General features: G+C 39.5%; 1 protein-coding gene across 5 annotated transcripts in view; it reads left to right on the top strand.

The window, feature by feature from the left end:
- Positions 1 to 23689, top strand: part of CD109 (CD109 molecule) — a 123495-nt gene that overhangs the window by 64742 nt on the left and 35064 nt on the right. For all 5 annotated transcript variants that reach the window (XM_060167572.1, XM_060167570.1, XM_060167569.1 and 2 more), the window contains 8 exons: positions 2898 to 3050; positions 14311 to 14385; positions 14923 to 14980; positions 17958 to 18087; positions 18989 to 19106; positions 20844 to 20957; positions 22567 to 22785; positions 23526 to 23670. In XM_060167572.1, the coding sequence (XP_060023555.1) occupies positions 2898 to 3050; positions 14311 to 14385; positions 14923 to 14980; positions 17958 to 18087; positions 18989 to 19106; positions 20844 to 20957; positions 22567 to 22785; positions 23526 to 23670 (1012 nt within the window). The remainder of the gene's footprint in view (positions 1 to 2897; positions 3051 to 14310; positions 14386 to 14922; positions 14981 to 17957; positions 18088 to 18988; positions 19107 to 20843; positions 20958 to 22566; positions 22786 to 23525; positions 23671 to 23689) is intronic.

The following is a 23689-nucleotide window of genomic DNA, read 5'->3' as shown; positions in this document are numbered from 1 at the left end:
TCTCCACACACAGCAGTGATTTTTATAACCTAAGGTGTGTAGCTTGTGTAGGAAACACTCCTGGCCCCAACTCTGAGAAGTAACCAGATTGCAAGATTGACAGGTGGAGTTCAATTATCTCATACATATTAAAATGAGCCATTGTTCTCACCAAAGGCTGCTGCCGTCTCAGGACCTCTGAAGCAAAATAATCATTATTATTATTACTATTATTTTTAATATTTATTTGGTTGCGCCGGGTCTTAGTTGTGGCAGGTGGGCTCCTTGGTTGCAGCTCCAGGGCTCGTTAGTTGTGACTCACTGGCTTCTTAGTTGCAGCACATGGGCTCTTTAGTTGTGGCATGCAAACTCTTAGTTGCAGCATGCATGTGGGGTCTAGTTCCCTGACCAGGGATCGAACCCGCGCCCCCTGCATTGGGAGCGCAGAGTCTTATCCACTGCACCACCAGGGAAGTCCCCAATAATCATTATTTTAAAGTAGTGATTTGCAGAATACAGTTCTTCTGGTAGCATTTTCCCCCTGAATTTGTTAAAATTTTAAGAAGTAACAGTTGTCATCCATGCCTTTTTTATAGAGAACTGTTAACTCTAACTTTGACTGTCAAAATATAATACAAACTTCTATTTTCTGTCTTAGAAAAAGAATTTATTAAAAGACAGTGCTGTATTCTGTCAGTTTCAGAGCACAATTTTTGACTTCTAGTGACTCCATTAATTCCCTGAGGAAGGTGAATTTTTTTTTTTAACATCTTTATTGGAGTATAATTGCTTTACAATGGTGTGTTAGTTTCTGCTTTATACCAAAGTGAATCAGTTATACATATACATATGTTCCCATATCTCTTCCCTCTTGCGTCTCCCTCCCTCCCACCCTCCCTATCCCACCCCTCCAGGCGGTCACAAAGCACCGAGCTGATCTCCCTGTGCTATGCGGCTGCTTCCCACTAGCTATCTACCTTACGTTTGGTAGTGTATATATGTCCATGCCTCTCTCTCGCTTTGTCACAGCTCACCCTTCCCCCTCCCCATATCCTCAAGTCCATTCTCTAGTAGGTCTGTGTCTTTATTCCTGTCTTACCCCTAGGTTCTTCATGACATTTTTTTCCTTAAATTCCATATATATATGTTAGCATACAGTATTTGTCTGAGAAAGGTGAATTTTAAAGTAGGAGTAAGGCTTAAACATAGAGGCACACATCTCTGAAAGTGAGAGCAGGTTCTAAAAAAAGTTGCTGTGTAAAGGCTTTGAGGAAGCAGACTGTATAAATCACTTCCAAGAAATTTCTTAGATATGAGAGATAAGAAATTAGTTTCAGTTGTGTTTGCAAAGATAAGTCTTCCATTTTTATATGATAATGTTTACCACATTTACTCTGAAAGAAACTGCATATTTGGAAATAAAATATGTTTAAACACAAGAACATTAATGAATCTTCGTTGATGTTCAGTAATGACTGTGGAATAAATGAATGAGATGTGGAAGGGGCAAGAGATGTAGTTTTAGAAATCATCCACACAGAAGTGCAGGTTGGAGCCAGGGGATCACTGACGTGCAGAAAAAAGAATGAGAAGTGCAAAGTTTGCATATGATGCAAACTGTGAGTTGCCTTAAACAAGGGGTAAGGAAAGGTATTCTTTCTGTTTAACTTGTTTAAGGTATAAGTGGAGAAGAGTAAACTAGATACAATGGCTCAAGAGGCACGTGAAAGAAAGATGGCATCGGACAAGTTAAACAGGCAAGGAAGACTTTGTTCAAGACATTTGCAATAGGGGAGAGAGACTGAACTCAACTCCACTGAAACAAAAGGCAGGAGGGTTTTTAAGCACTGGTGTGAGTTAATGGAAAAGTACTGGAAGACCCTGGGGGAGGGGTTGGTCAGCGTGATTAGGCCATCTGGTTTGGTAACTGGACTTTATAAGTTAGGCTTCTATTCATCTACAGAGACTGGGAGATCAATCAGGGCTCTTTCTTGATGATTACACTTCAAAAGGATGGCTCCCAGGTCTTTGAGAGAGACATTCAGGCTAGTAAAACTGCCTGGAAGCCGGGAGAAGATTTACATCTCAAAGGGACAGAGGAAACATTAACAATTGCAAATTTTTTAAGAAAAGGGAAATTAGGTGCTTAATGTCAGGAAGAAGCCTGTTTCTAAAGTTCAGGCAAGCTGAGGGGGACATGAAGTCCATCTTGATCAGGTGGTACAGTCACTGGGGCGAGGGATTGTTGAAACAGAGCTGGGCAAGGTGAACATTCCTAGTAGGAAGAGGCCTTATAACAAAGCCATTGGGTTCAGCCGGGATGAGAGGATGGTTGCTCTTTAAGAAGTACAGGTAGGACTGTGCTTTGCTGAGTGTAATGACAGAGGAAGTTCAGGCAGCCACGGAGGCACAGAGCATGGGGCCTGACTGGTGTTGGTCTGATGGCCTCGTCCTGGGGAAAGACACCCCTGCCCAGCCCAGCCAGTTCTGGGAGTCCCCGGGGCTCTTACTTGCACACACTCACTTCTGAGTCCAGGAGGCCAGTGTGCAGGCACTGGCAGTTTCTCTCCTCTTTCCTGTCCCCCCTCTTGGATACTGGCCTTCTTCACGTACGCCAGACAGTCTTCACTTCAGCATTGGCTGGCGGCTGTGGGGTGGGAGGTGGAGAAAGGGTAGAGAAGTGAAGGAAAACTCTGATTTGTGCCACAGTGAGAGGTTCCATGACTGGCGGACACTGTGGGGCCGAGGTTTCTTTTCACTTCTTTCCCTGGAGAAGGCTCGTGTATGGTTTTAGAATGGTCCCCGGGCCAAGGCACATGTAGAATCTGCTAGATTTTGTCATTGATCTGCTATTGGTAAGACGTAAGAAATGCTTTGAAAAAGTGTAATGTATCAATCCTGTTTTCTCCCTTTCTTAGATACAGCTGTTTTGGAGTAAAGCCAGTGCTGAACCATCTGAGAGAGTCTCTCTTAGGATCACTGTGACGCAGCCAAACTCAATTGTTGGGGTTGTAGCTGTCGACAAAAGTGTGAATCTGATGAATGTCTCAAACGACATTACAATGGAAAATGTGAGTTTAGCTATTTTTTCATTACAAAAATACACATTAAAAGAGAAAAAAAGTGGGGGCTTCCCTGGTGGCGCAGTGGTTGAGAGTCCGCCTGCCGATGCAGGGGACACGGGTTCGTGCCCCGGTCCAGGAAGATCCCACCTGCCGCGGAGTGGCTGGGCCCGTGAGCCATGGCCGCTGAGCCTGCGCGTCCGGAGCCTGTGCTCCACAACGGGAGAGGCCACAACAGTGAAAGGCTCGCATACCGCAAAAAAAAAAAAAAAAGAAACTTTGTGTTACTTCAGGTATCTAAAGGAAATTTCATTAGTTCCTTTTCAAGTATAAGTCAGTAATCAGTAAAGCTTCTGAATGAAAAGGATCTGCATTCCAGTTGTTGATGTTGGAAAGAGGCTATTGTGGTCAAGTGTCTTTGCTGTCTTACATGAGAAATGCCACTTAGAGTCTTCCCTCATTTTCATACTGTATTTTAACTGAAGACTCTTGAGAAAGTACTAGGAGATGGACTTGCACAATTCTGAATGACATTGGAGAGAGCTTTAGGTAATTATGAAGTACTTTCTATTTTGGTTGTACATAGTGGTTATAAATAATTACAGTCCCCACTGAATCAGGAATTTGCAGTATATTGAGGGAGTGGAAAATCATGTTAACCTGCAGAAAACGTACAAACCAAGAAATATATGAACATCTAGTGTTATATAAACTAATCACCTATTCCTTAGTCATTTCATTTTTATTTGTAAGCTCTTTTGTTTTGAATTTCATTTTATTTTTATACAACAGGTCCTTATTAGTTATCTATTTTATACATATTAGTGTATATATGTCAATCCTAATCTCCCAATTCATCCCTCCCTCCCAACCCCCCGCTTTCCCCCCTTGGTGTCCACATGTTTGTTCTCTACATCTGTGTCTCTATTTCTGCCTTGCAAACCGGTTCATCTGTACCATTTTTCTAGATTCCACGTATATGCGTTAATATGTGACATTTGTTTTTCTCCTTCTGACTAACTTAACTCTGTATGACAGTCTCTAGGTCCATCCATGTCTCTACAAATGATCCAATTTTGTTCCTTTTTGTGGCTAATATTCCATTGTATACATGTACCACATCTTCTTTATCCATTCGTCTGTCGATGGGCATTTACGTTGCTTCTATGACCTGGCTATTGTAAATAGTGCTGCAATGAACATTGGGGTGCATGTGTCTTTTTTTTTTAACATCTTTATTGGAGTATAATTTCTTTACAATGTTGTATTAGTTTCTGCTGTATTACAAAGTGAATCAGCTATATGTATGCATATGTCCCTATATCTCCTCCCTCTTGCGTCTCCCTCCCAGCATGTGTCTTTTTGAATTACTGTTTTCTCTGGGTATATGCCCAGGAGTGGGATTGCTGGGTCATATGGTAATTCTATTTTCAGTTTATTAGGAACCTCCATACTGTTCTCCATAGTGGCTATATCAATTTACATTCCCACCAACTGTGGGAGGGTTCCCTTTTCTCCACACCCTCTCCAGCATTTGTTGTTTGTAGATTTTCTGATGATGCCCATTCTAACTGGTGTGAGGTGATACCTCATTGTAGTTTTGATTTGCATTCTCTAATGATTAGTGATGTTGAGCAGCTTTTCATGTGCTTCTTGGCCATCTGTATGTCGTCTTCGGAGAATTGTCTATTTAGGTCTTCTGCCCATTTTTTGATTGGGTTGTTTGTTTTTTTAATATGTAGCTACATGAGCTGTTTATATATTTTGGAGATTAATCCTTTGTCCACTGATTCATTTGCAAATATTTTCTCCCATTCTGAGGGTTGTCTTTTCATCTTGTTTATAGTTTCCTTTGCCGTGCAAAATCTTTTAAGTTTCATTAGGTCCCATTTGTTTATTTTATATTTCCGTTACTCTAGGAGGTAGGTCAAAAAAGGTCTTGCTGTGACTTATGTCAAAGAGTGTTCTTCCTATGTTTTCCTCTAAGAGTCTTATAGTGTATGGTCTTACATTTAGGGCTTTAATCTATTTTGAGTATATTTTTGTGTATGGTGTCAGGGAGTGCTCTAATTTCACGCTTTTACATGTAGCTGTCCAGTTTTCCCAGCACGACTTATTGAAGAGACTGTCTTTTCTCCATTGTATATCCTTACCTCCTTTGTCATAGATTAGTTGACCATAGGTGCGTGGGTTTACCTCTGGACTTTTCTATGCTGTTCCATTGATCTATATTTCCGTTTTTGTGCCAGTACCATATTGCGTTCATTAGTGTAGCTTTGTAGTATATTCTGAACTCAGGGAGTCTGATTCATCCAGCTCCATTTTTTTCCCCTCAAGATTGCTTTGGCTATTTGGGGTCTTTTGTGTCTCCATACAAATTTTAAGATTTTTTGTTCTAGTTCTGCAAAAAATGCCATTGGTAATTTGATAGGGATTGCATTGAATCTGTAGATTGCTTTGGGTAGTATAGTCATTTTCACAACATTTATTCTTCCAGTCCAGCAACATGGTGTATCTCTCCATCTGTTTGTGTCATCTTTGATTTCTTTCATCAGTGTCTTATGGTTTTCTGAGTACAGGTCTTTTACCTCCTCAGGTAGGTTTATTTCTAGGTATTTTATTCTTTTTGTTGCAATGGTGAATGGGATTGTTTCCTTAATTTCTCTTTCTGATCTTTCGTTTTTAGTGTATAGGAATGCAAGAGATTTCTGTGCATTAATTTTGTATGCTGCAACTTTACCACATTCATTGATAGGCTCTAGTAGTTTTCTGGTGGCATCTTTAGGATTCTCTATGTATAGTATCATGTCATCTGCAAACAGGGACAGTTTTACTTCTTCTTTTCCAGTTTGGATTCCTTTTATTTCTTTTTCTTCTCTGATTGCCGTGGCTAGGACTTCCAAAACTATGTTGAGTAATAGTGGTGAGAGTGGACATCCTTGTCTTGTTCCTGATCTTAGATGAAATGCTTTCAGTTCTTCACCATTGAGAATGATGTTTGCTGTGGGTCTGTCATATATGGGCTTTATTATGTTGAGGTAGCTTCCCTCTTTGCCCACTTCCTGGAGAGTTTTTATCATAAATGGGTGTTGAATTTTGTTAAAAGCTTTTCTGCATCTATTGAGATGATCATATGGTTTTTATTTTTCAATTTGTTAATTGAAATGGTGTATCACATTGATTGATTGGCATATATGGAAGAATCCTTGCATCCCTGGGAAAAATCCCACTTGATCATGATGTATGATCCTTTTAATGTGTTGTTGGATTCTGTTTCCTAGTATTTTGTTGAGGATTTTTGCATCTATATTCATCAGCGATATTGGTCTGTAATTTTCTTTTTTTGTGGTATCTTTGTCTGGTTTAGTATCAAGGTGATGGTGGCCTCGTAGAATGAGTTTGGGAGTGTTCCTTCCTCTGCAATTTTTTTTCTTCTGTTTTTTTCCTCTGCAAGTTTTTGGAAGAGTTTGAGAAAGATGGGTGTTAGCTCTTCTCTAAATGTTTGATAGAATTCACCTGTGAAGCCATCTGGTCCTGGACTTTTGTTTGCTGGAAGATTTTTAATCACAGTGTCAATTTCATTACTTGTGATTGGTCTGTTCATATTTTCTATTTCTTCCTGGTTCAGTCTTGGAAGGTTGTACCTTTGTAAGAATTTGTCCATTTCTTCCAGGTTGTCCATTTTATTGGCATAGAGTTGCTTGTAGTCGTCTCTTATGATGCTTTGTATTTCTGTGGTGTCTGTTGTAACTTCTTTTTCATTTCTGATTTTTTGATTTGAATCCTCTCCCTCTTTTTCTGATGAGTCTGGCTAAAGGTTTATATATTTTGTTTATCTTCTCAAAGAACAATCTTTTAGTGTTATTGATCTTTGCTATTGTTTTCTTTGTTTCTATTTCACTTATTTCTGCTCTGATCTTTATGATTTCTTTCCTTCTACTAAATTTGGGTTTTGTTTGTTCTTCTTTCTCTAGTTCCTTTAGGTGTAAGGTTAGATTGTTTATTGGAGATTTTTCTTGTTTCTTGAGGTAGGATTGTATTGCTGTAATCTTCCCTTTTTGAACTGCTTTTGCTGCCTCCCATAGCTTTTGGACCATAGTGTTTTCATTGTTATTTGTTTCTAGGTATTTTTTAATTTCCTCTTTGATTTCTTCAGTGATCTCTTGCTTATTTAGTTACGTATTGTTTAGCTTTCATGTGTTTGTGTTTTTTACATTTTTTTCCCTGTAATTTATTTCTAATCTCATAGCGTTGTGGTTGGAAAAGATGCTTTATATGATTTCAATTTTCTTAAATTTACTGAGGCTTGATTTGTGACCCAAGGTGTGATCTATCCTGGAGAATGTTCTGTGTGCACTTGAGAAGAAAGTGTAATCTGCTGTTTTCAGATTGAATGTCCTATAAATATCAACTAAATCTATCTGGTCTGTTGTGTCATTTAGAGCTTGTGTTTCCTTATTAATTTTCTGTCTAGATGATCTGTCCATTGGTGTAAGTGAGGTGTTAAAATCCCCCAGTATTACTATGTTACTGTTGATTTCCTCTTTTATAGCTGTTAGCATTTGCCTTATGTATTGAGGTGTTCCTATGTTGGGTGTATATATATTTATAATTGTTATATCTTCTTCTTGGATTGATCCCTTGATCATTATATAGTGTCCTTCCTTGTCTCTTGTAACATTCTTTATTTTAAAGTCTATTTTGTCTGGTATGAGTATTGGTACTCCAGCTTTCTTGTGATTTCCATTTGCATGGAATATCTTTTTCCATCCCCTCACTTTCAGTCTGTATTTGTCCCTAGGTTTGAAGTGGGTCTCTTGTAGACAGCATATATAAGGGTCTTGTTTTTGTATCCATTTAGGAGCCTGTGTCTTTTGGCTGGAACATGTAATCCATTCACATTTAAGGTAATTATTGATATGTATGTTCCTATTACCATTTTCTTAATTGTTTTGGGTTTGTTTTTGTAGGTCCTTTCCTTCTCTTGTGTTTCCCACATAGAGAAGTTCCTTAAGCATTTGTTGTTCCTTTAGCATTTTTTGAGCTGGTTTGGTGGTGCTGAATTCTCTTAGCTTTTGCTTGTCTGTAAAGCTTTTGATTTCTCTGTTGAATCTGAATGAGATCTTTGCTGGGTAGAGTAGTCTTGGTTGTAGGTTCTTCCCTTTCATCACTTTAAATATATCATGCCACGCCCTTCTGGCTTGTAGAGTTTCTGTGGAGAAATCGGCTGTTAACCTTATGGGAGTTCTCTTGTATGTTATTTGTCATTTTTCCCTTGTTGCTTTTAATAACTTTTCTTTGTCTTTGATTTTTGTCAGTTTGATTACCCTGTGTCTTGGCATGTTTCTTCTTGGGTTTACCCTGCCTGGGACTCTCTGTGCTTCCTGGACTTGGGTGGCTATTTCCTTTCCCATGTTAGGGAAGTTTTTGACTATAATCTCTTCAGATATTTTCTTGGGTCCTTTCTCTCTCTATTCTCCTTCTGGGACCCATATAATGCAAATGTTGGTGCGTCTAATGTTGTCTCTTAGTCTGTCTTCATTTCTTTTCATTCTTTTTCTTTATTCTGTTCTGCTCCAGTGATTTCCACCATTCTGTCTTCCAGGTCACTTATCCGTTCTTCTGCCGCAGTTATTCTGCTATTGATTCCTTCTAGTGCATTTTTCAATTCAGTTATTGTATTGTTCATCTCTGTTTGTTTGTTCTTTAATTCTTCTAGGTGTTTGTTCTTTAATTCTTCTCGGTCTTTGTTAAACATTTCTTGCATCTTCTCAGTTTTTGCCTCCATTCTTTTTCTGAGATCCTGGATCATCTTCACTATCATTATTCTGAATTCTTTCTGGAAGGTTGCCTATCTCCACTTCATTTAGTTGTTTTTCTGGGGTTTTATCTTGTTCCTTCATCTGGTACACTGTCCTCTTTCTTTTCATTTTGTCTGTCTTTCTGTGAATATCGTTTTCATTCCACAGGCTGCAGGACTGTAGTTCCTCCTGACAGGCTGCAAGATTGTAGTTATTCTTGCTTCTGCTGTCTGCTGTCTGGTGGATGAGGCTATCTAAGAGGGTTGTGCAGGTTTCCTGATGGGAGCATCTGGTGGTAGCTAGAGCTTGGTGTTGCTCTGTTGGGCAGAGCTCAATAAAACTTTAACCTGCTTGTCTGCTGATGGGTGGGGCTGAGTTTCCTCACCATTGGTTGTTTGGTCTGGGTGACCCAGCACTGGAGGCTACAGGCTCTTTGGTGGGGTTAATGGTGGACTCTGGGAGGACTCTTGCCAAGGAGTACTTCCCAGAACTTCTGCTGCCAGTGTCCTTGTCCCAGCGGTGAGCCACAGCCATCCCCCGCCTTTGCAGGAGACCCTCCAACATTTCAGGTAGGTCTCATTCAGTCTCCTATGGGGTCACTGTTCCTTCCCCCTGGGTCCTGATGTGCACACTACTTTGTGTGTGCCCTCCAAGAGTGGAGTCTTTGTTTCCCCCAGTCCTGTTGAATTCCTGCAATCAAATCCCGCTAGCCTTCAAAGTCTGACTCTCTGGGAATTCCTCCTCCCATTGCTGGATCCCCAGGTTGCGAAGCCCAATGTGTGGCTCAGAACCTTCACTCCAGTGGGTGGACTTCTGTGATATAACTGTTCTCCAGTTTGTGAGTCACCCACCCAGCAGTTATGGGATTTGATTTTATTTTGATTGTGCCCCTCCTACCATCTCATTGTGGCTTCTCCTTTGTCTTTGGATGTGGGGTATCTTTCTTGGTGAGTTCCAGTGTCTTCCTGTCAATGATTGTTCAGCAGTTACTTGTGATTCTGGTGCTCTCACAAGAGGGGGTGAGCGCACGTCTTTCTACTCTGCCATTTTTAACCAATCTCTGTAAGCTCTTTATATGTACTTGTCAGTGAAATCTAGACTGTATAACCCACATCCACTGATTGATTAACTACAGTGATTAACAACACGTCAGAAAGAAAGATATATATGTATAGGCTAATTTGGTCATCTTGTTGTAAAATCAATCCATTTGAGAAAAATTACACATTTTTCTTCAGTCTATGCAGCAAATTTTTCTCATTCCTTTTTTAAATAAACTCCTTTAAAAGCAATTGGTCACTTTTTTTCTCTTGCCTTCACTTAAATTCACATTATATTCTAAAAAGTCTGTAGCATTTTGCATTTGATTTAAGTGAATATAGCATCCTTCATTTTACAGCTTGCTAAATATCTTAATAAATATATTATTTCATTTTTCCTTCCATATATATGTGTACACACACAAATACACACACACACACGCTCTCTTTGTCTCTGTCTCTATATCTCGCTGTACGTTTACATTAAATTTTGTCAGATATTAAGATTGCTATCCCAGCTTTCTTTTGATTCAAATATACTTGGCTGGTATATTTTTCCATCTTTTTATTTTCAACCTTTTGTAAGTTTTTGTTTTACCTATATCTTGTAGATAGCATATTATTATATTTTGCTTTTGTTTTTTTAATCTAATCTGATAGTGTCTTTTAATAAGCTTATTTAACCCATTTACAAATTAGTCCTTGCTCTAATTAAGACTTATTTCTGCTTTTTTATTTCATATTTTAAAATTTAGACTACTTCCTTTTTTGTTTCTTTTTATTCTTTCTGTGGTTTTGGAAGTTACACATTCTATTTTTATTTCCATGATAGATGCCCTTAACTCATGAATTGTGCTTATATTTATTTATCCTTATTGATTTCTTAAGATTATCAATATTTGTATCTTCATCTGAGAAGGCAAGCATTTTAGTGTGCTCTCATATTCTTATGCATTCTTTTTGTGTCTCCCTGACTGCACCTCCTTCCCCAACCCTGGCCAGATCATGTTGCTGTTGTACAGAATTTTTGCCCTTTCAATATATACTCTCCCTTATTTTATTTTATTTTTTTTTGCTGTACGCAGGCCTTTCACTGTTGTGGCCTCTCCCGTTGTGGAGCACAGGCTCCGGACGCGCAGGCTCAGCGGCCATGGCTCACGGGCCCAGCCGCTCCGCGGCATGTGGGATCTTCCCGGACCGGGGCATGAACCCGTGTCCCCTGCATCGGCAGGTGGACTCCCAACCACTGTGCCACTAGGGAGGCCCCTCTCTTAGCTTTTTGTTTTATGTTTTTTGTCTCTTTTGTCTTTTATTTATTTCTTTGGGAGAGTTCCTCAATTGACTCTTTCTGCTCACTGATTATTCATCAGCTGTATCTATCCTACTTTGATGGATATCCTACTTTTATATCAGCTGTTATACTTTCATTGTGTATTATTTTCATTTGGTTCTTATATTTTTTCTTGTTTTATATTGCTAATATTTTATCTTACCTATATTTACTATGTTTATTTTAAATTCTTGAGCTGACTTTTCAGTATTCTGCTTCACACATTGTATGTTGTCCAGATGTATGTCTTTTACGGAAATTATACTCGTTGGATGGCTAGCTGATTTGGCTGCTACTCTGATAATGTCTGTTGGGGAAGGCTGAACACCAGGTTCCAATCTGTGTATGTCTTGTGAATTTAGAGAGAGGCGAGAGGTTGAGCTTCAGGGACTCGAGAACTACTCTTGATCCTCCCAGTGGGCTGTCCCCTTCCACTCAGCGGTTCACTTTTAAGCTCTTAGGGAAAAGCAGCCCAGGAAGCCGCGGTCCCCCGAGGTGATGACCCCAGCCCTGAGGGTTTGGAGGAGTAGAGGAGGAAGAGTGAGTGCTTGAAGTCCAGGGGTCTGTTCACGTTTCCTCACCCTCTCACACCAGAAGGGCAGAGGTGCTCACCTGGTATTATCCTGGCCACACTGCCTGCCTGCTGGCTGCTGGTTTTGGCGGTGAAATTGCAAGGAATGATTGTCCTGAGGCTACCTTCTGAAGAGAAGCACGAGCAGAATTTAAAAACCTCCCTCCAACCGTCGTCTGACTGCTATTTTTAGCAGCTTTCTGCCATCTGCTTCCTCCAGCGCTCCAAAGCGAGATACCCTTCCCTCTTCTGCGGGCTTTCTTGTTCTACTCGTCCAAGTTTCTTGCTTGCTTTTATTGTTTCTCCAGAGTTGGCTCTGGTGGAGGGAGTCAAGAGCCTATGATAATAGACTGTTTTGGTTTCTTTCATTCTTGTTAAATTTATAGGTGATGCCCAGAGACTCTTGAATGCCTTGGAATAATTTAAGTGTCCTAGATCTTCCAGGACTAATTTTCAGATACCAGACTTCCCTTGCTGCAGCTTTGACAGTGCCTTTCACTGAGCCAGTGAGAAAAGGAGGACTTCTTTATGCAAGAGATGCTTCTTCCTAGATAATTCCATTGATTTGCACCTGAATCTCAGCAGGACACCTTGCACATATTGGTGTTCTGTGGCAGAGTTGGAGTTATGGAACGAAAACCTTTTCTCTCCATCCTATCTGGCTCTGGCTCCCTTGTCTATAGTTGAGCTAACTATATTGGCTAGCTTGTTGAGATATTATGAAATTTTCTGTTTTCTCATTCCGTTGTTTTCTACTTGGTACCTGTTCTAGCACCATGTTTACTTAACATGGATGTAGCAGTGGTGTTGTTGGTATAGCAGAAGCAGTGGTTTGGGTGTTTAATTTTAAACTTGGTGTGTTTTTAAACTTACACTTAGAACCTTTAGTGATTTTCCCCCTGTCTTTGTCTTAGTCTGTCAGTCTTAATGCTAATGTAAATAAGGGAAATGTATCAAAATAGTTACCAAAAAACGTATAATATCTTAACTTTTTTTTACCATAGTAAAATATATATAACATAAAATTTGCCTCTTTAACCATTTTCAGAAGTACCGTTCAGTGGCATTAATTACATTCATAATATTGTACAACCATCATAACTATTTCCAAAACTTTCATCACTCTAAACAGAGACTCTGTGACCGTGAAGCAATAACTTTCCATTACCCCCTTCCATTAGCAACCCTGGTAACCTCTAATCTACTTCTGATTTTCTGAATTTGCTTATTCTAGATATTTCATATAAGTGGAATCACACAATATTTGTCCTTTTGTGTTTGCCTTGTTTCACTGAGCACAGTGTGTTCAAGGTGCATCCATGTTGTAGCATGTATCAGAACTTTATTTCTTCTTATGGCTGAATAATATTCCATTGTGTATATATGCCACATTTTGTTTATTCTTCTATTGATGATGCTTAGGTTGTTTCTACCTTTTGGCTATTGTAATGAATGCTGCAATGAACACTGGTGTACAGATATCTCTTTGAGTCCCTGTTTTCAGTTCTTTTGGGTATATATGTAGGATTGGAATTGCTGGGTCATATTCTAATTCTGTGTTTATATGTACCAATTTTACTCACTCTTTTACCCTATTTTACTCACTCTTGCTAGCAATGAGTACTGTTCTTAAAAAGTAGCATTGCTAATCAGATACATGCAAATATCTCGTTATTGAAGAACTATCTCATTGATGTAATTTGCATCACTTTGATTATCAATAAGGTTGAATATTTTTCTGCTTATTCATAATTTGCGTTTCCTCTTTTGTGAGTTGTCTCTTTGAGTTATTTTAAAGAATTTAGGTAACTGACTTTTTTAAAAAAATAAATTTATTTATTTATTTTTGGGTGCATTGGGTCTTCATTGCTGTGTGCGGGGTTTCTCTAGTTGCAGCGAGCGGGGGCTACATTTCGTTGTGGTATGTGGACTTCTCATTGCGGTGGCTTCTCTTGTGGTGGAGCACGGGCTCTAGGTGCGCCGGCTTCAGTAGTTGTGGCATGCAGGCTCAGTAGTTGTGGCTCGTGGGCTCTAGAGTGCAGGCTCAGTAGCTGTGGCACACTGGCTTAGGTGCTCCATGGCATGTGGGATCTTCCTGGACCAAGGCTCGAACCTGTGTCCCCTGCATTGGCAGGCGGATTCTTAACCACTGTGCCACTAGGGAAGTCCCTAACTGACATTTTTTTAGAACTTATGTTAGCTATCCAATTGAACCCATTTATCTTTGTCAAAAGTATGAGTCATTTTTAATGCTGATCTCTACGTGTTGGTCTTGTCAACAAGCCCACACTTCTTAGGCATTCTGGATTGCTGAACAGAATAAAAATAAGTTTAAAAAAGAAGTGTAATTTTGGCTGTTTGAATTATGAACATGGCATTTACATATTCATTATTCCTCCATTTGTGTCATTTTCAAATTTGATAAGCATATGGGCTGTCTCTTACCTAAGGTATATATCAGACCTGTTGAGAGGGCAGAACACGTTGATACGAATGCATTCATTCCGTATATTTTATCTTTCCTTAGGTGGTCCATGAACTGGAACTTTATAACACAGGATATTATTTAGGCATGTTCATGAATTCTTTTGCAGTCTTTCAGGTATGTTTAGTTTGCTATAATTTGAAAAGATATTAATATATTTTACTGCTGCAAAGTTAATTTCAGAATTAATTATCTAAATTTTGAAATGTTAGCCTCTTATTACATTTATTTAATTTAACCTTTTATTAAGTGTGTTATATAAGTGTAATTTGAAATGGAAAGATAGTCACCCTTCTAGTTTTAAAAGCAAATGAATAAATTCACCATTAGAGAAATAATGGAATTTGTCATTATAATTTCTTTCTTTTATATCACTTTCCTTGACCTGGAAATGTCTGTTTCTTCATGTGAGAGAGTGTGTGTGTGTGTGTGTGTGTGTGTTTATATGTCTGTGTCTGGGTATGAGAGAGAGAATGTATACTCATGTATGTACCTAAACGCTCAAAAATGAGCAGGAGTTAAAAAAAAAAGGGAACTACTTTCACATGCTACACAAAAACAAATGAGCAAGGGTGAGTTAGGAGTATGGGATCTGACAATTTAGAGGACATTTAAACTTTTATTTTAAAAGAAAATTAAAATTATTCTTTCTAGGAGTGTGGCCTCTGGGTGTTGACAGATGCAAACCTTGTGAAGGATTTCATTGATGTTTGTAAGTGAAATCTGACAAAGTGCTTTTAAAGTAATTAAGTCTTTCATCTCAAGTGTTTATAGTTACTTATGTAAGTATGACTACTTTCTGGCTGAACATGAATATTGTAATTTTCATTTTCTGTTCTCTTATCCTACAGTGTTTGCAGTTTAATGTACTTGAAAGTACATCTGGACCATGACATGGAGTGTTTTTCACCTCCTGTCTAGATATTTGTAATGAATGCTTTCCATTTGCTCTCTGTAATTTTTTGACATGGTTATATTTTTGGACATATTGGAAGATCTTATGCCTCCAATTTGTGTTGTAAACTGTGGTGTTATTTTGGAATCAGTTAAAAGGGGCAATGTATTTTTGAAACATTTTTGTTCTCTACCTTTTTATTGTTCACCTAGAAAATAGCCCAGATGTCATAAAGTGTGCTGTCAATACACACACACACATACACACGCACGCACGCACTTGTCTCCTCAATCTGAGTTCTTTGCGGGCAGAGTCACATCTGTACATCCTAGTTCCCTGGATTGCTAAATAGAGTTGACCACCCAACTAATTAAAAGAAGTGTGCTTTTAGGAAGGAGTCGTAAAACATTTTGACTGAAGGAAATGTGTAAATGAGGATGATTAATTCTAGAAGTTGTTCTCTTTTCTTTCAGGTAAAATCATACGAAATCATCTTGAAAGGCCACAGAACTATCATAGTCTCTATCCATGAATTCCCCGTTTCTGTCACATGTTCCCAGTTAGTCCACACTAAGCCCCAGGCTCTCCAGCTTGGGGTTGTTGATTGACACCACAGGACACCTGACCCTCTGTTCTGAAGTTATGAGAATAATTTTATAGTCTTAAAGATTTTATGAAATCATTATGATCTCTATGTATTAAAGACACGTGGCACATTTAGCTTTCTTCATATAATCATCTACCCTAGGCGGCCTTCCAGACCAATCTATGCTTTTCCATTCTCTCTCTGTCACTCTCAGCTTTTACCCATCTTTGTTGATGTTTACTTATCGAATCCTGGTGCACACTGTAATACTCATTCTATTGTTAGTAATACTTATTGTAATCTTTACCTTTTCTGAGACCCTTCTACCTTTTCACTGTAACAGAAGAAGCCTGATACTCTTACCAGCATATTATGTTGCTAGAAACCTTCAAGTGATTGAATTCTTCCCTAGTCCCTTGTCCTTGCATGACACCTTTCCCATTAAACTCAACTCTGGAACACCCTGACTGTTTACCTTACCCCTGTTTCTGCACCCTGATGCCCCCAAAATAACCTTAACTTTGATGTGTCCCAAAGCATCACTTTTCCCTAATATGATTTGGCTGATATATGAGCTCTTGAGTTGATATGATTCCACATCTCTGTTAATGAAATTATCATCTACCCATATGTCTGCATCAGAAACCTGGAACTCATCTTTAATTCTTTCCTCTCTCTGTCAGATGTGGAACAGCAGAGTGGTTAAGAAAGGAACTTGCCATGAAATACTTCTGACTTTGAATTCTGGCTTTATGATCCTGAGAAAATTCATTAAGGTCCCTAAGCCTCAGGTTTCTCCCTGAATTAGAGGAATAATAATATTACCTATATTACAGGGCTGTTAGGAGGGTACATCCAAAAGGATGTAAGATGCGTGGCACATGTTTGGCACTCACAAGTCTGCAATTACCTATTGTCTTATCCCTCAGATCCAGTTTGTTCATTCATTATTCAGTAGATGATATTAATTGCATGCCTGACGTGTAGGAGGCAATGGAGATTCCAGCTTGGTCTAGTGGGGCAAGCCAGCACACAGAGGAGTATGCTGAGGTACAGCCTGCCCGCGGGTGCACACAGAGGCCATCCAGCTGAGAGGCAGAGCAGGGTCGTTTCTCAAGGCTGTCCTTCCTCTCCTCTCGCTCATCAGCATGCCTCCTTGGGTGCCGCGGGAGCCCCCTGTTTCTCCTGCCTCATTCCCCCAGCTCTAAACCATTGTTCGCACCGAGACCAGAGTTACCATTATAAAACATGGGTTAGATCGTGCTTCTAATATGTTTCAAAACCTTCAGTAAGGCCATGATTACTTAAACGATCAAGTCCAAATCCTTCAGCGCGGGATAACTGATATTTAAAAATCTGGACCCAAGCATTTGTTCTGTTCTCATTTTATGCCACTCTTCCCTAACACACATTGTCATAGTCCGGACATGCCTTTGTACTTAGCTTATTTTTTTTCTCTTGTATGAGATACTCTTTATCCGGAGGCGTAAGGAAATGGAATGCAGAAGACAGCGCAGAATGGGTTTTCTCCCCTAGCCATACCCTGTCCACTGTGCAGAGGCTGTAAAGTCACCTGTTCTCTGCACGGTGGACCCTTGGCCTATGTGCGCTATCACTCTTAGCATGTATTTGTCCGCCTCCTCTATAGACAATGGGTGGAGCTCATCACATTCATCTTGGTATCTTTGGTACCTTCTACAGTATAATTTTCTTTTTACACTTCATTTTGAAATAATTTTAGGCTTATAGAAAAGTTGAAAGAATAGAGATAGGTATGTCTATATGTCAGCCTGCCTCTTTTATAAGAAAGAAGCTAATAAACTGGATGATTTTAGCGTCTTGTGGATGGTGTAGCCAAAGGCGATCAGCACTGGGGATCTAAGAAGAGGAGAGTAGCAGAATTGGAGATAACTTTAAAAATGTGATTTAAGTTATTTTTTAGCAGCTGAACTGTAAGTAGTTTTTCAGGTATTGGTTGTAGGGCCATCAAACTTTTTTTTTTTTTTCCTGGCTCTTTCATAGTGGCCACGTGACTAGGGTAAGTCACGTGACTTCTGTGGGTCTCAGGTGCCTCTGTAAAACGAGAAGATTGGACAAGACAAACTCTAAAGGCCCCGTCAGCTGAGAGGTGCTGTGATTCTGTGGACTGGGTTTATGAACATTGTCTAAAGTGACTTTTTCCTAACAGTTGTCTGTGTTTATTTTTAGATGACCGTATAGCGTTTTTGGAGGAATATGAAGGATACTTGGTAGATTTTCATGACTTTTCTTCGGGTAGCAGTCCACGTGTCAGAAAGCATTTTCCAGAGACTTGGATTTGGCTAGACACCAGCATGGGGTAAAAGTTTATAAAGTTCTTTGCCCATATATATTTTGTTTGGCCTTAGTTTTAAGTAAGTGTTGCCCTGTTTCTGATGCTTAAATACAAACATAGAGTGATAAAGAACTGAATGGACCAAGAGTTTTTTTTAGAACGATATTTATTGTATTTAAATATAGTACTTAATAAAGCTTCATGTGAATTGTGGCAGTGAGAGTAGCATCATGGAGAAGACCGGCCTTTTGCTAAGGAAGGGTGATTTTAACTTCCCTGAAGTCTTGTGGCTCTCATTGGGGAAAGATTGCTGAGAATTCCTTTGTTGCCTTGGGATGGGAAGCGCTCATGATTATTCCCCCTGCCTTGTGGCTCCTCATAAAACATCCCTGTGAGCCACAGGAAGTAGGGGTGTGGATGCTGAAAGGAATTCAGCTTAGCTGACAAACTGTGCTACCTGGCGTGATGACTGAGCAGGTGAATCATGAAATCTACACATATCGTGAGTCCACTATTTACAGAAACTTGAAATAAGACACAAGTCAAACCTCAGAAAACAAATAACAGGGTAGACTAGGATACAGAGGGAAACTTTTATGCATATTGAGAGAAACAAATTGGAGTTAAGTTTGAAAAAGTATATTATCTATACAAAATTTATGAAAAATGTTTATTCTGAAGATATAAACATTGTAGAAAGATTTTATTGGAATATGGATCAGTCTGCAGTGTTATGACCTTATTATGACTTATTCCTTGAGAACTTGGGGTCTACTGTTTTCGGCTTAAATCTTTAAAAAAATTTAGATATGTAAATGATTTGGAAACTTAAAATTCTTCCGAAACATGGTTTTAGGTTATGTTGGCCAATTTTGAAATGTGTCAGTTCTCGGTTTTGTGACTTTTATGTTTATCTTGGCTTCAGTTCCAGGACTTACCAAGAATTCGAAGTTACTGTACCTGATTCTATCACTTCTTGGGTTGCAACTGCTTTTGTGATCTCTGAGGATTTAGGTCTTGGACTAACAACTACTCCAGTGGAGGTAGTATATTAAAGGGCTGCTGATAAATGGTACAGTGCCACGAAGCAAAGAAAGTGTCAGCTCCTCGATGGATTTAAAAAAAGTGATTGCTGATGACGTAGATCACAGTTTAGAGATTCATTGGCGTTTCCTTCTTGTTTTTCATCTGCTTTACACTTTGGAATGTGAGCTGTATTAAACTGCTAAACGTGCTAGCTCTGTATTAAGATTTGGATACAAAGTTTATTATTGACTGAGTCCAACCCCTTCCAGAGGCCAAGAAGAGAGAGAACATTTCCGTGCATCCCTCTTTAAGGACAAGCAGAACTTCTCAAAATGTCCCCTAGCAAACATTTCTTCACATCTCTTTGGTCAAATTACATCTCATGTCGCTTCCTAAACCCATCACTGACAAGAGGAATGTAATGACCATGACTGGTCTTAGACCAGTAGCCTTCACCTCTGTCATACCTGAAGCCAGCTTTTTATAACAGCTATGCTTTTCATCCCTCTACCGTCTATGCAAAATGAAATGCATAGAAAATATAATATAACTGCACACTCAATTTTAAAAAAATTAATAAGGTGCCCTAAGTGAAATAGTGAGGAGAAATAAAAGGAAAGTAATGTATAATAAAATAATATACTTTTCAGTATGTAAGTGACCAGGCCTAGTTGCACTAGAAGGCATAGTAACATATGTGAATATTTACACCGTGCATAGAATCACCCTGTGTGTAACAGCTGCACATCCAGTTTGATATACGTGTATTGTTTTCGCAACTCAAAAACCTTGAGTGGTGCTGCCTGAGGTGATGTAAAGTTTTGAAATAGTGAACAAGTTTTGATAAAGTTACAAAACAAAGTATAGTTTCCTCTTGATTTACAAAATAGTTGTATATTGACAGATGTTTTGGGTTTATATATATGTTGGAATTAGTTGTAAGCCCAGGTCATTATCAGCAGGTACTTTATCTACATGAAGGAACATTCAAGAATCATGAGGGACATGGAACAATTCTTCCTTTTCTGGGACTGTCCTGAGCATGCAGACCTTCACCCACTAAGTGCCAAGAGCACCCTATGGTGACAGTCTGACACTTCCACAAATGTCCAGATAAACCTCTAAGCGGGGATTAGCTGCTGCCAGTGAGAAGCTCCGCCGATGCTGTCAGAGTTGGGTGACCAATGAGGAAGCACGAGTATGTGTATCTGTATATTACAGGGTAGCAGGCAAACCATCATTTAGACTTTTCACATGAGTCTAAAACAGATGCTGTTTCATTTGGCCAGTGGCTTTAGAAGAAGAATGGTAGAATCAACTTGGCAGAGTAGAGGAAGAGAGACTTAGCTGTGGCCTCAGACATGTTGGGATCCAGTTCTGGCTCCTACACTTTGCAGCAGTGTGAACTTGTACCGGTTACAGAGATGTCTGAGCTTCAGATTTCTTTTCTGTAAAATAGGATCATAACACCTGCCTACATAGGTGTAATGACTACATGAAATAATTTGTGTAAAGTCCCTGGTTCCTAGTAGCCATTTCATAAAATGTAGTGGTTACTGTGTTAAGTAACATAAATCAATGTGCCCGCGTTCATTAGGGGTAGGTTGCTGTTTGCTTTCTGTTGGTAGGCAAGTGGACATTTCTATGTGAAGTTAGTTATAAGCGTCACAGGTTTTGTGAGATTCGCTTTTAATTGCGTAAAGCGTGAAGCACTTGGACTTGAATAAAATCTGTATTCATTGTGTTCTTTTCAGCTCCAGTCCTTCCAACCGTTTTTCATTTTTTTGAATCTTCCCTACTCTGTTATCAGAGGTGAAGAATTTGCTTTGGAAGTAACCATATTCAATTATTTAAAAGATGCCACTGAGGTAATATACTAATCATCATTTACACTTCAGGAAAAAATGAAGAAAACATGCGGGGATTGGGTTATGTAGTGTTTGGGCATCTAAGCATTCTATACATTACTGGGAGATTGAAAAGAGCCATACTTTGCCCACCATTTCTTCTGCTTGTTAATGTCGAAGGATATTGCTAGCCTGCCCAGGCATCCTTGCCTTAATTTCTAGCACGGGCTCTCTGCTTTAGTCATGCAACTTCATCTCTGTGGCATGTCTTTCTCTTTCCCGCCCACCCCTGCATTTTTCCCCTACTCTCCTCCCACAGCTACAATGTGTTGCCGCTTCTCACTGCTGTTCCGTGCTCACTGCAGGTGGCAAGAATTGATTCCTTTCAAGACCCGGTTTGAAACTAAGGTGTCTTTCCTGAGGAATCTCACCCATGCTGTTGTGCTTATCCCTGTGTTTATATTCTGTTTTCAAGGCTTTGTCTTTTGAGTCACGGCCCGGTGTCTCCTTAGCCAAGTCAGTTCCCTGTAAGGCAGGGGTAGGCCCACTGTTTGTACTGTGCCTGTAGTAGTGTTAACAAAATGATTTTTCCTCCCGGAGGGATTGTAATTAACCTTATTACCTGAAAATGCCATAATCTCTTTAAGCGCTATGTCTAGAGAGTAAACTTTCTTATTTTCTAATTTTCCTTTTATTTATTTTTTTTTTTGGGGTATGCGGGCCTCTCACAGTTTTGGCCTCTCCCGTTGCGGAGCACAGGCTCCGGATGCGCAGGCCCAGCGGCCATGGCTCACGGGCCCAGCCGCTGCGTGGCACGTGGGATCTTCCTGGACCGGGGCACGAACCCGTGTCCCCTGCATCGGCAGACGGACTCTCAACCACTGCGCCACCAGGGAAGCCCTAATTTTACTTTTTAATCTTTTTAACATGGTCCAGTGTAAAGAGCAAAAGTCAGGAGGCTCACATTCAAGGTCCAGGTCCTCCACTTACCAGCAAATAACTTAATTGCAGTTTACTCATCTGTCAGGTAGGAAATATTTTGAGAAACAGATGAGAAAATAAATGGGAAAACAATTCATAAAATCTAAGACCCAGAGAAATGGGATTCTTGATGAGCCTGGCAACTTTGACATATTTTATGAAAGTTTGCAACCGACATGTGTTTCAGGACTAGTGTCTGAGTCATACTTTTCTTGGAATAATTTTAGCAGAGGCTCTCAATGAATGTAATAACATTTCATCCTGTTTGCCTCAGGCTTTTCTGATGGGACTAGTGTCCCAGGATGACTCAGATGAGTCAGGCTGGTGGCAGTACCATGACATGAAATAACCTTTTTGGGTACACCCTTACCACTCAGGCTTTGAAAAATGAGAGAATTTAATGTTAGTGGGAGTTTAATGTTAGAAATGGAACTGAAGAATGCCATTTCCCCACATGTCTTGAGGTAGATGGAGAAAGCATAGGAAAGAAACTAGGTTTTTCCTGACACCCTTTCACCCTCTCCTTGGCCGGACCTTTCTGTCTTATTTTTCTCTAGTTTCAGGCCTCATAGATTTATCTGCACTTAGAGCAACATTTTACTGGGGAGCAATTTATTATACAAGACCTTTGATGATTTTTTTCTTCCAGGTTAAGGTAATCATTGAGAAAAGTGACACGTTTGATATTCTAATGGCTTCGAATGAAATAAATGTCACAGGACACCAGCAGACAGTTCTGGTTCCCAGTGAGGATGGGGCAACTGTTCTTTTCCCGGTCAGGCCAACACATCTGGGGGAAATGCCCATCACAGTCACAGCTGTTTCACCTGCTGCTTCCGATGCTGTCACCCAGAGGATTTTAGTGAAGGTGAATACTTGAAGTCTAAATAAATAGAATGGAAATATATAATTGAAAAGGCAACAGAAGGTGATTTTTCTCTCGGTTAAATTTGTTTTCAAGACTGACTAGGTCATCTTTTCCACCCTCCTGGTAATGCCTAATGGTTTTCTCATCTGAATGTAAAAATATATCACGTATGTTTTTAAAGGTAATTGTCAACGTCTTCTTTAAATTTATAGTACGACTATAAGGCAAGTTACATTTACAGTCTGTGTGACATTGGGATCCTATTAAGTCATGCCAAGTTGATACGTAGATTTTGAATTTTGGAATTCCTCAGTACAGGTAGAAGAGGTTTTGGTAGGTTTTTACAGAGAAGACAGTATGCACACAAAGACAACTCAGCACAGTAGATACGCACTTGTGTTCCGGAGTAAGACAGCTCTGGGTTTCATCCCACCTTTGTCAAGGGTGCCTTTGCACAAGGTACTTAACCTCTGTCTTTGGATAATAAAAGGACCTACCTCAGAGGGTTTCTCAACACCTTTTCATCTTCTCCTTTATCATTTCCATTGCCATTCTATGAAATGTTTTGACTAATTTAATGAGAAGGGAAACATTTGTTAACAGATTTGAGGCAATAATCAAGACACGGTAGGTACTTACCTAACCATATAGAGGCCAGATGAGTGACTTATTATCTGCATGCAGTTCTCTGTAAACAGATGAGTAGGGACCATGTTAATTGTGTTCCTTTTTATCAACAGGCTGAAGGAATAGAAAAATCATATTCACAATCCATCTTATTAGACCTGACCGACAGCAAGCTACAAACTACCCTGAAAACTTTGAGTTTCTCCTTTCCTCCTCATATAGTGAGTGGTAGTGAGAGAGTTCAGATCACTGCAATTGGTAAGAAAAGATTATATCA

The sequence above is a fragment of the Lagenorhynchus albirostris genome, chromosome 12 (genome assembly GCF_949774975.1).
Source record: "Lagenorhynchus albirostris chromosome 12, mLagAlb1.1, whole genome shotgun sequence".
Lineage (NCBI taxonomy): Eukaryota > Metazoa > Chordata > Mammalia > Artiodactyla > Delphinidae > Lagenorhynchus > Lagenorhynchus albirostris.
Note: the sequence above shows the minus strand (reverse complement) of the source record. Positions and strands in the feature narration are given on the sequence as shown.